Raw genomic sequence first — 18337 nt, 5'->3', positions numbered from 1 at the left:
TAAGGTAGCTATTGATATGTATGTTCCTATGACCATTTTCTTAATTGTCTTGTGTTTGTTATTGTAGGTGTTTTCCTTCTCTTGTGTTTCCTGCCTAGGGAAGTTCCTTTAGCATTTGTTGTAAAGCTGGTTTGGTGGTACTGAATTCTCTTAGCTCTTGCTTGTCTGTAAAGGTTTTAATTTCTCCGTCGAATCTGAATGAGAACCTTGCTGGGTACAGTAATCTTGGTTGTAGGTTTTTCCCTTTCATCACTTTAAATATGTCCTGCCTCCCTTCTGGCTTGCGGAGTTTCTGCTGAAAGATCAGCTGTTAACCTTATGGGGATTTCCTTGTATGTTATTTGTTGCTTTTCCCTTGCTGCTTTTAATATTTTTTCTTTGTATTTAATTTTTGATCATTTGATTAATATGTGTTTTGGCATGTTTCTCCTTGGATTTATCCTATATGGGACTCTCTGCACTTCCTGGACTTGATTGACTATTAACTTACCCATATTAGGGAAGTTTTCAACTATAATCTCTTCAAATATTTTCTCAGTCCCTTTCTGTTTCTCTTCTTCTTCTGGGAGCCCCTATAATTTGAACGTTGGTGCGTTTAATGTTGTCCCAGAGGTCTCTGAGACTGTCCTTAATTCTTTTCATTCTTTTTTATTTATTGTGCTCTGTGGTAGTTATTTCCACTATTTTATCTTCCAGGTCACTTTTCCGTTCTTCTGCCTCAGTTATTCTGGTATTGATTCCTTCTAGAGAATTTTTTATTTCATTTATTGTGTTGTTCATCATTGTTTGTTTGCTCTTTAGTTCTTTTAGGTCCTTGTTAAACGTTTCTTGTATTTTCTCCATTCTATTTCCAAGATTTTAGATCATCTGTACTATCATTACTCTGCATTCTTTTTCAGGTAGACTGCCTATTTCCTCTTCATTTATTTGGTCTGGTGGGTTTTTACCTTGCTCCTTCATCTGCTGTGTGTTTCTCTGTCTTCTCATTTTGCTTATCTTACTGTGTTTGGGGTCTCGTTTTCACAGGCTGCAGGTTCGTAGTTTCTGTTGTTTTTGGTGTCTCCTTCCAGTGGGTAAGGTTGGTTCAGTGGGTTGTGTAGGCTTCCTGGTGGAGTGGACTGGTGCCGGTGTTCTGGTGGATGAGGCTGGATCTTGTCTTTCTGGTGGGCAGGACTGCATCTGATGGTGTGTTTTAGGGTGTCTGTGACCTTATTATGATTTTAGGCAGGCTTTCTGCTAATGGGTGGGATTGTGTTCCTGTCTTGCAGTTGTTTAGCATAGGGTGTCCATCACTGTAGCTTGCTGGTCTTTGGGTGGAGCTGGGTCTTAGCGTTGAGGTGGAGATCTCTGGGAGACATTTCGCCGTTTGATATTACATGGGGCCAGGAGGTCTCTGCTGGACCAGTGTCCTGAACTTGGCTCTCCCACCTCAGAGGCTCAGGCCTGACACCCAGCCAGAGCACCAGAGCGTGTCAGCCAAACAGCCAGGTATGTGGGGAGTTTCTTGCCTTTGGGGAAATCTGAGGTCTTCTGCCAGCGTTCAGTAGGTGTTCTGTAGGAGTTGTTCCACATGTAGATGTAGTTTTGATGTATATGTGGGGAGGAAGGTGATCTCCACATCTTATTCCTCTGCCATCTTGAAGGTGCCTCCCTGGATATTTATTTTTAACTTTTGCTCATAATGAAGCAAGTGATGCTGTGTTTTAAAAAATCATCTTCAGTTTTCCTCAGAGACCAGTCCCAGCCATTCATCCTGTAACATTATATTACATTTAAATTATCTTTTGGTGAAAAGAAATGAATTCTGCATTTTATACACTTTGGGGTTAACTGACAAACCATTAAAATATCATACATTTTAATGAGGTCTTAAGTGCTCATGACAATACATAGCTCTTGCTCACCATGAAAGTTCTAGAACACCCAAACTGGTTTTTACCCCATTCGGTAAGATGAGTTCACTGATCACATACTTGGATGTTGTAACAATGTCAAAAATCCCAGACAAGAAATTAGGTTACATTTTTGTGCTTTATCTGCCAGAGTATGGGAGAACAAGCATATAGCCTTTCCAGCTTTCATCATTTCAGACAGGGATCATTGTACTTTTCTTGCATATTATTCTGAGCAGTCATATAATCCTTATTGTCCTTAACTACATGACCTTGAAGGAATAGGACCACGTGAGAGCCTTCCTTACTTTTGCTGCATTTCCAAAAGCAACTCACCTTATCTTTACTTTAAAAATCTCCACTTCTTTTTTTAAATCAATTTGCTTTTATTTATTTATTTGATTGCACCAGATCCTTAGTTGTGACAGGCAGGCTTCTTATTTGTGGCCTGCATGTGGGATCTTGTTCCCTGACGAGGGATCGAACCCGGGACCCCTTCACTGGGAGCTCGGAGTCTTATCCACTGTGCCACCAGGGCAGTCCCAAATCTTCACTTCTAATTTTCAAATTTTTTAGAATGTTTTTTCACATTTGGGGGGTAAGTGTTGAAAATATACAGCAATGTTGAAAGAATTTTACAGTTAAAACCTGTATACTCACCACCTAAATTCTAGCATTTACTGGACTTGCTTTATCACATATTTATTACCTACCATCCCTCTACCCATTTATTAATCTATCTAAGGTTTGATGCATTTTAAAGTAAATTTCAGACGTCAGTATACTTTACCCTAACTCCTTCAGCATGTGGATTAACTAAAGTTCACTAATTGTTTATAGATTTTTTTCTTTTGATGTAAAAGTTACATGCAATTTGTATAAATGTAAAAATGGTAAGTGTAACATTTGCTAAACAAATGCAGGACACAGAACCGTATCTTCTCCTCAGAAAATTCCCTCATGCCCTGTCCCAGTCAATTCCTGTCCCTACCTCACCCCGAGAAGCAACCTATTTGCCTGTGCTAGACTTTTATATCAATGGAATCATACCATATGTATTCTTTTGTGTAAGGCTTCTTTCACTCAGCATTATGTATTTCAGATTTATCCAGATTGCACGTACCAGTAGTTCATTCCTTTTTATTGCTGAGTTGTAGTCTATCATATGAATATGCTGTTTCTTTATCTGTTCTCACTGCTTCCTAAATTCCTATTTCTAATGGATGTTTCAGCTTATCTGGATGTAGCTATGTTAAGCATTGCAACTGTTATGACCACTGTCTTAAGTAACCATTTTCTAAATGCTAATACATTTAGCAAATACCAATGCTAAACCTTGGTCTTTATCCCTCAGTATTCCTAAGCAATAGGTGGACCTTACCCCTTCCCTCCCTTCCCCTGCAAGACCCTACCCCCAAATCCCTTAATTAAATTGAGGTCTTAGAATGTTAAATTCAAAAGAACCTTTGAGATCATCTGCTTAAAACCCCTCAAATGAGGAAACAGGCCAAATGAGGGAAAGCAACTTATCCTAAAAAATGGCAAAGCTGAACTCAAACCAAGTCTTCTGATCCCAAGTTGAATGTTGTTTACACTATTTTAGTGATATTTTAGTCATTAAATTTAATAGACAAGCAGTTCACCTTTGTACATGACTTCTGAAAACATGTACATAGAACAAATAGAACTCTTGTACATGGCTGGTGGGAATGCGGGTGGTACAGCCACTTGGGAAAAGTTGAGCATTTTCTTTTAAACATATATATGTATCCTGTGATCCAGTAATCCTTCTTTTACCCATTTAGCCAACAGAAATGAAAATATAAGTCCACCCCAAAACCTGTACCTGGTAGAATAAGATGAAAGGCATAAGAAGAGTATCAGTTGAGTTCCATGGGGTTCAAAGAGGAATTACATCTCTGGTTTGGAAGAATTAGGGAAGGTTTCACAATCAGGTGCCTTTTGAGATGAACCTCTGGGATTAGACGGGCCTTCAGGAAGTGAGATTCTGTCATGGGGGAAAGCATTTCTTTAATTCACCTGGGAATAGGGTAGATAAAAGCATGGATAAGAAAAGCGTGGTCTTGTTTTTTGTTGTTGTTGCTATTGTTTTTTATTGGGGTAGAGTTGTTTTACAATGTTGTTAGTTTCTACTGTACAGCTAAGTGGAATTCCCTGTGCTGTACTGCAGGTTCTCATTAGTTATCTGTTTTATACGTATTAGTGTATATATGTCAATCCCAATCTCCCAGTTCATCCCACCCCTGGTCTTGTTTATGTTAAAATAAAATTGTTCTGTTTTTCAAACTGTGCGTATAATGTATAAAGGAATAATGAAAACTAAAGATGGAGAGATGGGTTTGTAGACAGCATCACTGAGAGGGTGAGGAATGTGTTAACCATGGATTGGTACATATATTTGTGGGTGACGTGAATGACATAGACTACTAATATTTTATTTTGCCAAGAAAAGGCATTTTAATAAAACTCACTTTGTAAAATGCGGTGATTGGGCTTCCCTGGTGGCGCAGTGGTTGAGAGTCCGCCTGCCGATGCAGGGGACACGGGTTCGTGCCCCGGCCGGGGAGATCCCACGTGCCGCGGAGCGGCTGGGCCCGTGAGCCATGGCCGCTGAGCCTGCGCGTCCGGAGCACAGGCTCCGTAACGGGAGAGGCCACAACAGTGAGAGGCCCGTGTACCATAAAAAAAAAAAAAAAAAAAAAAAATGCGGTGATTGATTCAATGAACGATTATCGATGAATGCTAAACCATTGGTTGACAACTTATTGGGATAGTCAGACTCTCTCAAAATATTACCCTGCAGATTGTTAATTACAAAGGGAAAGATACATTTATAACAGAGAAATTCGGGGCGAGGTGGTGGTTATTGCTTTAACCAACTGTTGGAACTTAACCCGTAAATATAACAAAGCTCATTATGTGACTTGTGATGTAATGCACTGAGCCAAGCTCTTATATAGTGTTCTTAGATGTTGTAACACTTATACAGTGTTCTCGACAACAGTGCTTTCCTTGACTCTAATGGTGAAGAAGCAGTCGAACAAGTTCAAAGTCTGGGACATTTTACTTAATGACTGCCTGAACTTTTCTAAAATGTCAACATTGTGAAAGAAGTCAGGGAAATTATCCTAGTTCTAGATGGGAGGAGACTATAAAACACAATAACTAATGTCATCCATAATACTTGATTGGTTTCTCTAAACAGCAACAAAAATTCGTAAATTGCATTATTGGAACAATTAAGCAAATTCAGATATAGATTGTATGTCAGATATTTTTATATCAGTATTAAATTTCTTGGCATGATTGTGGTTATGTTGGGGGACGTTCTTGTTCTTGGGAGGTACACGCTGAAGTATTTAGGAGTGAAAGGTATTGATGTCTGTAATTTTCAAATGTTTCCTCAAAAATTTATGTGCATACACACGGAGAGAGTGTTTGCATATGTGGGAAAATGTTAACAGTGGATAAATTTCAGTGAAAGGTATTTTATTTTGAAATTTCCAAAATAAAAAGTTGGAAGAAAAAGAAAGAAGGAAAATAAACTACCTTCTATCATCATGGAATGAAACTTTTAAAAACTTTTTTTATTTCTTTTTTGTGGCCATACTGCGAGGCTTGCGGGATCTTAGTTCCCCGACCAGGGGTCAAACCTAGGCCCTGGCTGTGAAAGCACAGAGTCCTAACCACAGGACTGCCAAGGAATTCCCTTAAAAACTTATTATTAAGGAAATTTACATCACTTAGCCTCATCACTTAGCTGCAGCAATTATCAACGCATGACAATTTTGCTTCAGCCCTTCACCCCATCAGACCCTGGGCCATTTTGAAGCAGATCTCAGACATAATTTTGTAATCCTTAAGTATCATTCTCTTTAAAAAAACATAACATAGGGACTTCCCTGGTGGTTCAGTGGTTAAGACTCTGAGCTCCCAATGCCAGAGGCCTGGGTTCCATCCCTGGTCAGGGAACTAGATCCCGCATGCTGCAACTAAGACCTGACGCAGCCAAATAAATAAAAATAAATAAATAAATATTTTTTTAAAGCCAACATAACAATAAATTAATACACCCCTTTGTACTTAAAACCCAGTCTCAAGTCATCAACTCCAGTGCAGTCTTGTCTCATCTCTCCCCTTTCCCACTCATTAGATTACCTTGAAGCAAATCTGAGACATTGACTGCAACACTTTTACAAAGGTTTTTTCACTTCAGGCTTAAACATTTTTTTTCACATTGTTATAGTGTACCTACGTTTGTAAACTGCTTGAAATCATTTCAGACGATGTATGAGTCATACAGCAATGTATGAGTCTTTTAAAATCTTGTTTTTTCATTTTAATGTAACTGAAATTTCATCAAATTGGCAGATAACATTTTTCTGGAGATTTTATACTCTGCTGATCCCAAATTGGATGCTGCACGAGCGATTTTAAAGAAAATTGAATGCCGTAATCTATACAAGTTTGTGGGTGAGACTCAGCCTATAGGACAAATAAGGATTAAAAAGGTAAGTTGAAAGGTCCTCTGACCCCCAAGAGGAAACCATTAGCCCATCACAATACCATGACTGTATTCTAAGCCCTTTACACGTTCTCACTTAATCTTCACATCAGTCTTCTGAGCCCTGCCCTGCAGATGAAGAAACTGAGGCTTGGGAGAGATTAAATAATTTGCCTATGGAAGCACAGTTAGTGAGCCAGGATTCAAAGCCAAGTCTCATTTACTCCAAAACCTTTACTCTCTCATGTCAGAAGTGAGAGGGGAGCCTCAAATTTTGTCTAGACCCAAAGGCAAGAAAATGAATGTAAGTAAAAAGGGCCTCAAAATGAGGTATCTGCATGAGCTTCTTTGACACTCTAAGGACCTGCTTTAACTACTTCATTCGCAGATTATCAGGTTCTTGCAGATGGTGCTTGCTTGCCTTCTTTAGTTCAGTTATCAGTATCTCTCCTGCTTGTTGAAGGGTTTTCTCTTTGCCAGAAAGCCCATAACAAAAGCCACACTGATAACCACACCCCTCCTTGGGTCACACTTTACTTCTTGTTTTACTAATACGTTAATGCCACATTTTTTTCAATGTGAAATGCTGTTATGAAAATCGCACTATTGTGATTTGATTAAAAGATGGCATAGGCAGAAGCCATATATTTGTTAGGGAAATCTCTACCCACTTTTTTTGGTAAAGTGCTGTTTTTAGAGAGGGAACCTCTTTGTGACACAAACACTGTAGAATGAAGAACTGGAGTTCTAACATGAGGAGCCTCGTCTTTTCTAGGAAAACTACGAAAGCCTTCCGAAAGGGGTCGCCAGTGCTAAACCCAGTGACATGGTGCTAGAACCGGAACTGAAGGCTGAAGATTTCGTAGTGGATGTAAGTAGTTAGTCCAAATACATACTAAGCAAAGAATTTATTTAAAATAAAGCACCACTACCCCCCCTCATTATAACAGTAGTACATGTTCATTATAGAAAATTTGGAAAATACAGAAAGATGGAAGAAAGAGAATCACCTGTGATATCACAGAAAAAAACTAACATTAAGCAGTTTTAAAACCTTCTTTGACATTTTTATGTCAATATTGTAAATATTTTTATGTAATTGTGGTCATGTCATTAATAGAATGTTGTATATAGTGATTTTTGAATGTTTTCTTGATCAAAAAAGTAATACATACAATAATATTTTAATTACACACACACACACAAAAGAAAAAGTTAAGACTTTTTGACTCCTATTTTCATAGAGGATGTAGTGTCTTCTTGTATCCTAATGAGAATGCCAAACGGCTTTCTCACATTTTCTTGTTTCCTCTAAGAAATTCTTTTCAGAGTTCTACTCCTCTGAAATCTCAGGACAGTGTTCTCTGTGTATTTTTTCCATAAGCCTCTCATTTGTTATTCTCTTGCTGATGCATCTTTGAGCAAAAGGCAACCTCTCCATAACCATTCTTTGCCGAGGGGCACAGTGAATGACCTGCCCTTGGACCCCGCTCTCTAGTCACTTGACTGCGTGTTGAAGTGCCTCAGATCTGCAGATCAGGCTGCAGTTTCCTGTTTCATTAGATGAGGTTCCACCAGAATAAAGGGATCTCACATCCTGACTTCCTGAGGCTCTGAAAGGCTTCACTCTCCAGAATGTTATCCTTGGGCTCCCACGTGTCTGCCCTTTGCCCTCAGTGCAGGCATTACTCCTAGTCGGTCCCCCACCTCCCCATCTCCCAATGGATAGAGGATCAGAGGTACTTCAGGTGGCTGCCATGCATAGGAGAAGATGACATACACATGGCCAATAGACATGAAAGAAGTTTAACTTTCTTGTTAACCTATAGGCAAATTGATGCAACGAGTTTTTTGATTATCAGACGTATAAGATAAAAAAAATTTTATAAGATTTTGTGATAATAAAGGTATGTGAAAATGGGAGTGTAAATTGATACAAGAGACCAAACTAGGGTCAATTTTAACTGACCCAGCAGTTTCATTCTGGGGATTTGTCCAAAGGAGGTGATCAGTTTTTCAAAAAAAAGCACAAATATATTTATTGTGGCTTTATTATAGTGTGAAATTAGGGGGAAAATGTGTATGTCTTTTTTTTTTTTTTTTTTTTGGGCCATGCCACGTGGCATGTGGGATCTTAGTTCCCCAACCAGGGATCGAACTCGTGCCCCTTGCATTGAGAGCGTGGAGTCTTAAGCACTGGACCACCAGGGAAGTCCCTATATATGTCTCTCAATAGGAAATTCAGTGGAATAATGCAAACATTAAAAGTTGTTTTTAACATCGAAAGATGTTTATAATAAGTGAAAAAAAGTACATACAGAATGATTTTGTTTCTTTAAATGTATATACATTACATTTAAATATGGTGTGCAGTGAACATATTGAAAAAATTTTGGATATATTAATAGTAAAATGTTAACACCGTTTCTACCCGAGTGGTGGAATTGCAGGTGATTTTTTTTTTTTTTTTTTTTTTTACAGTGAGTATGGTACAAGAGTTTCATAATCTGAAACTCTTTCCATTTTAAGATGGGTAAAGCCTATCTGTATTCTGAGAAAGCAATAAAATTGCTAATTAAATGTCTTATCATGAATTAGCATCTAGTTATAGCTTGACAGTGTAATATATTTACGTGGTGCATCTTACCATACATGGCCCCTTTGGGGACTCTATGTAGTAACTTTTATGATTATGTAATGGGCTATAAAACATAATGTACTATTTAGAATTAAAGATTCATTCTTGTTGGTCTGTAGCTACTTTTTTACTCTTGAGTCCTTGGTTAAGCATGGGATCTCTGTATAACATTGCCCTTCTGGAAAATAACGGTTTTATCAAATCTGCTTTAAGGAGGAATTTACAGTTATGCATTATGAAGAAAATAGGGATTGCCTTTTATTACTTTTCTAAAGCCAAGGAAGTAAATACCGAAGAGGTAGTGGCACTTAGATTGTTGAAAATTTGACTAGTGTTCATGCCTTAGCACAATGGGTAAAATGTCAATGCTGCAGCAGGTCCCGCCCTTATGAAACAACACCCAGGAGAGAGACCTGTGACAGCACCAGCCCTGGGACCGTGGGGAGGACTGAGCAATTTTCCCTCACAGATAAAGGAATGCAGCTATCAAAGCCAGTAGACCATGCAGAGTGGGAGGGCTGGCCGTGTACTGCAGACCCCTGGTCTCACTTCTGGACCATGGGTGAATCTCAGATGTCCACCCTTGTCTCACAGGCCACTGGCAGCATAGCCAGCAAAGCACATATACCGGTTTTCTTCAGTCACCACTCACAGGATAAGCCCCTCTTATCATCTGTTCTTTTCTGTACCGTCATCACCACATTTCTCTATTTCTTCCCCTTACTTCACTTCCAGTCTCTTCCCTGTCCCAAACCTGTCCGTGGAGCCCTTTGGAATTTCCACTCCGTAATTAACTAACTCCCCTCTATCTTTAGCCTCTTCTTTGACTATCTTTTTGCCTTTGTTGCAGCCTGGCTGTCCCCTGAGAGCCTGATTCCCCTGCAGCTCTTTCAGGAAAAGCACATTCCTCAGGGTCAGGAGACCTTCCTGTTCATCAGTCCTCTTGTTCCCTAGTACCACTTCAAGACCCCATGCAAGATCCCTGTTCCTCTGAGACTGACATCCTTAAACCATCTCCTGTCCTCTTGGTTGAAGGTTTTGGCATGGTGCAGAGCCTTCCACTCTACTCCGGTTCCTGCCACCATCCTTAGTGGCTTCATAGTCCACATGGCGCCAACTCTGATCTCCTTATCCTCATCCTCAGTGACCTTATCCCCTCCACCTCTGAACCTTATCAACATTTGAAAATGCCCTCCCTCTAAAAATCACTAACTGAAGCATCCCATCTCTGTCCATAAACCCCTTTCTTCCTTACTTGCTTGTTCCTAGCTCATCAGGACCTCCAGTGACTTTCTTCCAGCTGGTTAGTGATCTTCTATCTTTATTTCTCTCCCAATCTAACTTAGATCGTGTTTCCATTAATTCAGTCATTTTCTGCAATTACCCTCAACTCCCTTGCAAAACGCTGAATGACAGTTCATGGTCACCAACCCTAGGTGGGCCCTCTGGACTTTCTGGCAAGCTTAGTGCAATTCTCCTAGTCTCCATAGTGACTATTTCAAACCATCTTCACTCCTTCCAAATCTCCAGCCCTGCTTCCCAACCCCAACTGTATTCACTCTCAGTGACTAACCCCACTTTAGCTCTTATTTCAGAGATAAAATATAGGTTATTAGATAGGAACTCTCTCCACCTACACCGTCTGCCTCCACGTGCAGCTGTGTTCAGACTTCGCTCTGGTACAGTGGGGAAGTGTCTCTCTTCCTATCAAAAGGCTAAGGGTAACCCTTCTAATTGTGTTCCAGGCCAGGGCTGTCCAATAGAACTTCCTGTGGTGATGGAAATGGTCTGTATCTGTGCTGTCCATTTCAGTAGTGACTAGCCACACATGTCTATTGAGCACTGAAATGTGGCTGCTGCAGTTGAAGAACTAATTTTAATCTTATATTTAATGTTAACGACTTGACATGTAAAAATCCACACATGGCCAGTGGTTACCCCATTGTGCAGTGCGGCCAGAGAGCAATTTGTCTCAGAACGTCTGCAGAACCACACAGTATGCGTTCTCTCCTCTCTCTCTTTGACTTTCCCATCAGCAGTTAAACAGACTTTCATCTTAAGAAAATAACAAACCCTGCACTCCTCTTTACCCATCTTCTCTTCTTCAGGGTTAAACTCATTGAAAGGTTGTGTCCCCTTACCTTTCCTGGGTACCATGGTCCGCATCATCATATTCTCCCCTCTTGCCTCTCGTAACAGCCAAACTTCCAAAAGTTGTCTTCTCTTTCATTTCTCGTCTACTTCTTTTTTGTTTTGCCTTGTGTTTTTTTTTGTTTGTTTGTTTTGGCCACGCCACATGGCTTTCGGGATCTTCGTTCCCGGAACAGGGGTCGAACCCGTGCCCCCTGCACAGAGTCTTAACCACCGGCCCGCCAGGGAAGTCCCTTCTCGTCTACTTCTGAACCTTTTCTCTGTCACTATACAGCTGTATTTCATTTTATTGCAAGTCATTTTATTGCACTTTGCATGTATTGCAATATCTCTGACGTCTGCCTGTATTAAAACTACTGTCACTAAGATCACCAATGACTTCAGTGCTACTAAACCCAGCAGACAAGTTTCAGTCCTCCCTGCTTCAGAGCTGTTTCTTCTGCCTGGAATTCTTTTCTTTCCTACCTAGGCCTTGTTAATTCCTGCTCACTTATTAGTAATGTCACTTTCCCGGGAAAACATTTCCAGTCATTACCTAGGAGCCCCAGACTACTAGGTTCCCAGGTTACAAAGTTTCACAGTACCATTTGCTTTTCCTTGGTAGCTCTTATAACAAATGGTGTTAGATAATTACTTTTTTTTGGCCAGGCTGTACAGCTTGCAGGATCTTAGTTCCCTGACCAGGGATGGAATCCGGGCCAGGCAGTGAGAGCGCCAAGTCCTAACCGCTGGACCACCAGGGAATTCCCGATAGTTACTTTTTAAATTATTTGCTCTACCTCAGTCTAGGCCATGTGGTCTACGGGGGCTGGGATTTTATCAAGGGTCCTTGTATCTCTACACGACAGTGCCTGCCACGTGTCTATCACATAGTAGGTATTGACGTTATACCCTACTTACGTTGAAAGCACAAATACCCCTCCCACCCCACCCAGATTTCAAAGACCAATTCCCTATGGGTCATGCACCAGAGCTACCTTTATTCCACTATGAGCCACCCTACCAGGGCTCCTACTTCTCAACCTCCAGAGAGCTCTGCTTCGTTTCCTGTGATGCCCCACAACCCTGAATTGAACTCTCGTTGCTGTTATGTACACGATCACTTATTTATTGCTTGTATTAAGGTTATCAACATGGATTACGGGATGGAAGACAAGAATCCTATTGATCATGTTCGCTTCTATTGTAAGAGTGAGCCCAGCCAGGCAATCATGATTACTAAAAATCAGGTAACTACTTAGGTAAAACAAATATACGACAGTGGCATTTGGAACTTTACAGTAAATTGCATTTTACTTTCAGGTTGAGTCCTAAAGTCAATGTGTACTGTTTAAAAAAAAAAGAAGCAGACGCATATCTTTAAAATTAAAGTATACCTGATTTTGTGTAGCCTAGACCATCTTAAGAGCCAGTTTTTCCTGTTTGCTAAACAGAAGAAAGCTCTGTTTTTTGGTTTAGAGGCTAGCTTATAAGTCTGGTGGGAAGGGAGTGTCATATGGTTGAAGTCATCTAAGTGAACTGTGCGTATTTGCAGATCTTCTATGTGAGAGTCAGTCGTCTTCATGTAATTATATCATGCCAACCTTTCATCTTCTATTAATGCACATAAAATTGCGGGACATTTTGCAATATGACAGCTGCCTTGAATTCTTTTCTCTGGATTATCACTGGGATAAAATAGCAAAACAACATGGTGCTTTTAATATAACATCAAGCATGGAGCTTAGGAAGAGCTGATCTCTCTTCAGTGTGTGAATTCAGGGTGACAGTGAAATCTTTCCTTCTTTAAAAAGGTTTCACAGTTTTTGCCAGAGGTATTTGCTGAGCAGCTGATTCGAGTTTATTGTAAGAAGACGGATAAAAGGAGTCTCTATGCCGCACAACAGCATTTCGTTCACTGGTGTTTAATCAATAACTTCACCAAGCCACAGGTGGGTGACACTATTCACATACGTTGCACAAATTTTTAAGTAAAAAACACAAGCAATCCTTACATCCCTCTGAAAAGTTCTCATTTAAATATAGTCATTTGATGAACTTATTTACAAAACAGAAACAGACTCACAGACTTAGAGAACGAACTTACGGTTACTGGGGGGAGCAGTAGTGGGGAGGAATAGTTGGGGAGTTTGGGATTGACATGTACACACTGCTATATTTAAAATGGATAACCAACAAGGACCTTGTATGGCACAGGGAACTCTGCTCAATATTAGGTAATAACTTAAATGGGAAAAGAATTTGAAAAAGAATAGATACATGTGTATATATAACTGAATCACTTTGCTGTGCACCTGAAACTAACACAACATTGTTAATCAATTTTACTCCAATATGAAATTAAACGTTTAAATAAATAAATAAATGTCATTTGGTTTTGGTTTGGGAGAAAAAGGTTTTTCCACATTAAGCTTTCCTTTTAAAATGCCTGAACCTGTGTCCACCAGCAGTTTCTTCCTACAGCAATTGTGAGTGGGTGCTCTGTTTATCACTATTGTCCTAATAATAAAAGTTTAAGATGGTGAACATGTGAATAGTACTTGACAGTGTTCTCACCAGTTGTCTCACCCAGTCCTCCCAGTGACCCTGGGGGGTGAGATATTGTGTCCTCATCTTGAAGAGAAGGTTACCAAAGCTGAGCTTTAACTTATTTAAGGCCACATATAACTGATAATAAGTTTTCTAACTTATTTCAAACTCAGCATTCCCAAACCTATAACCTATTTAAATTCTCTAGTTGCCAATCCCATAGAGAATGTTGTTGAAATTGTCCCTTATTGACCTGCACATGGTGGGTGCCTGGCACAGAGAATGTGACCAGTTGATATTTGTTGACTGAATGAATATGATTGGCAGGCAGGTGGGAAACAGAGTTCTACTTCCTGGCCTAGTGCTGTCTCTCACAATACCTTAGCTGCTTCCCACCCCCGCCCCCCTGTGTTGGGTGCTGAAGGAAACAAAAACCAAAGGTGAGACGTGAAAGAGTAGCCCAGTACCTCGGCTCTTTGTCAGATGCCAGAGGGAGGGACACAGGTGAGTCTGTTAGGACTCAGAGCTTTGGGAGAGCTGTCAGTAAAGCCTTAGAGAAGTTCCTTTAGCATTTGTTGTAGAGCTGGTTTGGTGGTGCTGAATTCCAAAGTATGGAAGCAGCTCATGCAGCTCAATATCAAAAGAAAACAAAACAACCCAATCCAAAAATGGGCAGAAGACCTAAACAGACATTTCTCCAGAGAAGATATACAGATTGTCAACAAACACATGAAAGGATGCTCAATGTCGCTAATCATTAGAGGAATGCAAATCAAAACTACAATGAGGTATCACCTGACACCAGTCAGAATGGCCATCATCAAAAAAGCTACAAACAATAAATGCTGGAGAGGGTGTGGAGAAAAGGGAACCCTCCTGCACTGTTGGTGGGACTGTAAATTGATGCAACCACTATGGAGGTTCCTAAAAAACTAAAAATAGAACTACCATACGAGCCAGCAATCCCACTACTCGGCATATACCCTGAGAAAACCATAATTCAAAAAGAGTCATGTACCACAATGTTCACTGCAGCACTATTTACAATAGCCAGGACATGGAAGCAACCTAAGTGTCCACTGACAGATGAATGGATAAAGAAGATGTGGCACATATATACAATGCAATATTACTCAGCCATAAAAAGAAACGAAATTGAGTTATTTGTAGTGAGGTGGATGGACCTAGAGTCTGTCATACAGAGTGAAGTAAGTCAGAAAGAGAAAAACAAATACCGTATGCTAACACATATATATGGAATCTTAAAAAAAAAAAAAAAAGGTTCTTCAGAACCTAGGGGCAGGACAGGAATAAAGACACAGATGTAGAGAATGGACTTGAGGACATGGGGAGGGGGAAGGGTAAGCTGGGATGAAGTGAGAGAGTGGCATGGACATATATACACTACGAAATGTAAAATAGACAGCTAGTGGGAAGCAGCCGCATAGCACAGGGAGATCAGCTCGGTGCTTTGTGACCACCTAGAGGGATGGGATAGGGGTGGGAGGGAGACGCAAGAGTGAGGAGATATGGGGATATATGTATACGTATAGCTGATTCAGTTTGTTATAAAGCAGAAACTAACGCCATTGTAAAGCAATTATACTCCAATAAAGATGTTAAAAAAAAAAAAAGGAAGAAAGAAAAGTCTTAGGCAGGAGGGAGGATTCTACTACATCCAGAAGGCTGGATTGTGTTTGGATGAGTAGCAGAGAGAAATGGGAGCTACACAAAAATGAAACTGGAACAAGTTGGGTGTGTTTGGGGGCCTCAAAGTCTTATTGTTGAGGTGATGGAAACAGAAGAGTCGGCTGGATTGTGGAGAAGCGTGGGTAATCAGCTAAGAAAGATTTACTGTTATGTACAGTGGGCAGAGTATTCAAGACTTACCATGCTGCTGTAATATTTACTTCTGGGTTTTGTCTCCAGCTAGAGTGAGACCAGTGGAAATAAGGAAGTATGTCTGTCTATGTACTGTAGCTCCTAAGGAGACTAAACCCCTGATGAAGAAGGAAAACTCTAGCAGCAAATGGATTGGAACGTGGAGAGACTGGAAGCAGAGAGACAAGAGGCTATTCAAGTTCAGCCATGTGGTGATAGTGACCTTAAATCCAGATACATTCAGTCAGGGAATGAGTGTTTTCACCAGGCCCTATGTTAGGGGCCAGGGATGGAACGGTACCTGAGACAGTTCCCACAGGTTTCACTCTATTTGGGGATAACAGACACATGAGTAAATAACAGTCACAATGGTGTGGTAAGTGCTTTGGGGTCAGGGGCAGTGTGGACAGTCTTTGAGGAGCAAAAAGGAGCCGGGTTTAAGTCTGGTTGGTTGGGGAAGGCTTATTTAAAGAGGGACTTGGAATCTGAGACCTGAAGAATGGGTGAGGAGTCAGCTGGGTAAAGGGGGGTGGGGGGGGAGGCCGGAAGGTGAGAGAGAACAGGGTGCATTTAGGGATGGGGGCGGGGCACTGTGCACAGTGCTGTAAGCCAGGAGCACCAGAGCAGTGGGAGCCACTGGGGTGTGTAAGCAGGAAAGTGACATAGTCAAGTCGGCGTTCATAAAATTCACTAGAGTTGAAATTAGAACGGGTAGAGATAAGGATGTTTGGTAGAAATAGAGACGAGTTTGAAAAGAAATCATGTTGACTTGAGGTACGGGTCTTCCGAATATGAGTGTCATGGCAATAGTGTAGCTGCTTTTAATAATAGCTCTATCAAGTCGGATCCAGCATAGGTCAGCAGAAGAAATGTGATACGGGGCAGGAGATCCGAAAGCTTTAGAAGAGCTGAATGGGCAAACAGGACAGTGAGACAACAGGAGGGAGCTGCTGCCACCTCTAGGGTAGGAGGTGGGAGTCCAGGTGCTGGGCCACCTGCAGAAGCTAGAACCACAGCAGAATCACAGCCACTGTACCCAGCCAGAGGGGTTAGGGGAGAGACACCCTGGCTTCTCTGCCCCCCTCTCTTCCAGCCTCCCACCAGTGCCTCCCATCGGCCAAACCTGACTGGAGGCCAGTAGACACGGAAGCTGGGAAACGTAGTTCACAAGAGCAGCTCCTGTTACACAGCACAGCAGAGGGAGGCGAAGAGTGGATCTGAGAGCAAGTAGGCAAGTGAAGGCCACGATATTCTATCACAAGCGTTCTCTTCCTAGTGCAATAAAGGCTCTCACAGATCCTGTACCCTCATATAACCTTGAGAATCCATCCACAAGTTCAAGAACGATTCAGGATAGAGTCAGGTGTTAGAGGGCCTAGCTTCTCACACTCTTTGTTTTCAAGTCGTAGTGTCACTTCACTTTGACACCATCCCTTGTTTTGGGTGGAGTCAGTGCTGATGGGGCCAAAGTTATAGGCTTGATTGTGGAGCAAAGCTCAAGTTCTGCAGGCGCATGCTGTCCTTCCCCCCTTTGCCGTCTTACAGACCGGGGACGTTTATTACAGGGGAGACTAGGAAAGAGAGGAGCAGGGGTCCAGTGCAGGCCCTCTTTCTCCTGGAAAACCAGGACAGAGTGTGTTCCGTGGAAGTGTGTGAAGGGAGAGGGCCGTAAAACCTAGCCATGTGAAAAGAATAGGTCTGGTGGCTTTTGCTCTGAGGGCTCTTCCCTTGCTAGGACCGTGGTGTTTCTAATTCAGCCCACACACTGAGCATATATACAATCTGGGGTTTCCCAAGAGTAAGTCTGTCCAGAAGCAATCTGTCTGCAGGACAAAGATATGTGTACCTGAGGCCTTCGCTTAAAACCATGAAAACTGGCTTTGCTCTATTTCTAGTTTCTCTCTCTTTGACAGGATGGTGATATTGTAGCTCCACTTATAACACCTCGAAAATTGGAGTGGAATTACACACATTCAGCCCAGAGTCCAGCTCACACCCGAGAAGCATCCAAATTCAAAGCCCAGCTTTTTCCAGATGACTCAGTGTGAATGTCTGCAATCAGTTGTTTACAAAAAGCGTCTCCGTCCTCCCCCCAACACAATTAATTAAGGGAATTTGATTACAGAGTTCTACAAATGTATTGACAACTAGTGCTTTTTATTTTATATTTTGAATGTACGCACATGCTAAGTCATTTCTATTTAGAGGAACAGGTATTAGGCAAACTTTATTACATGAGCTATGGAAAGCACTGCCTTGCCTATTTTTAATATTAATCAAAGCCTTTCTTCTTTAGCAGCCTGTTTTCTTAGAATAACCGCTCTTTTATGTACTTTGAACTCTTAGGACATATGATTGTTTTTTAAAAAATTTGGAAATTAGACAAAGGTGCACACTGGAATTTGCATTTGGGATTGTCACAAACAGCCACAGTTAAAAACAAAACGTAAAATCCTGCGCCCCTGAGGAGGCGCTCATCACCCCAGATTTGAAGAGAGCTCTCCTTGAGTGACTGGAATATTAGTGAAAGGCACCTACCCTCACCCTTTTAGCCCCGTGTAAGCTGCCATGTGGGATCAACAGTAGATGAGGGCCAGGAGGGGCTCCAGCGTTTTGATGACAGGCCTGATTGATTTGCTGAAAAGATCTGAGGGCTCTGGCCTCCTCTGAAGTGGGGCATAAAACTACCTTATAGGAGACCCCTAGCCCCAGTGGCAGAGG

The 18337-nt window shown here is 41.2% G+C and overlaps 1 protein-coding gene across 2 annotated transcripts in view; it reads left to right on the top strand.

Annotated features, from left to right (window-relative positions):
* The window catches only part of SAMHD1 (SAM and HD domain containing deoxynucleoside triphosphate triphosphohydrolase 1), a 61802-nt gene extending 44138 nt beyond the window's left edge, over positions 1 to 17664 (top strand). Inside the window, exons 12-16 of one of the 2 annotated variants that reach the window (XM_065891787.1) lie at positions 6285 to 6424; positions 7193 to 7288; positions 12331 to 12435; positions 13000 to 13137; positions 17530 to 17664. In XM_065891787.1, coding sequence (XP_065747859.1) covers positions 6285 to 6424; positions 7193 to 7288; positions 12331 to 12435; positions 13000 to 13137; positions 17530 to 17664 — 614 coding nt within the window. The remainder of the gene's footprint in view (positions 1 to 6284; positions 6425 to 7192; positions 7289 to 12330; positions 12436 to 12999; positions 13138 to 17529) is intronic. The other variant, XM_065891786.1, reaches the window with a different exon arrangement.
* The last annotated feature ends 673 nt before the right edge of the window (positions 17665 to 18337 follow it).

Source organism: Phocoena phocoena, chromosome 15 (assembly GCF_963924675.1).
Source record: "Phocoena phocoena chromosome 15, mPhoPho1.1, whole genome shotgun sequence".
In the NCBI taxonomy this organism is placed as follows: Eukaryota; Metazoa; Chordata; class Mammalia; order Artiodactyla; family Phocoenidae; genus Phocoena; species Phocoena phocoena.
Note: the sequence above shows the minus strand (reverse complement) of the source record. Positions and strands in the feature narration are given on the sequence as shown.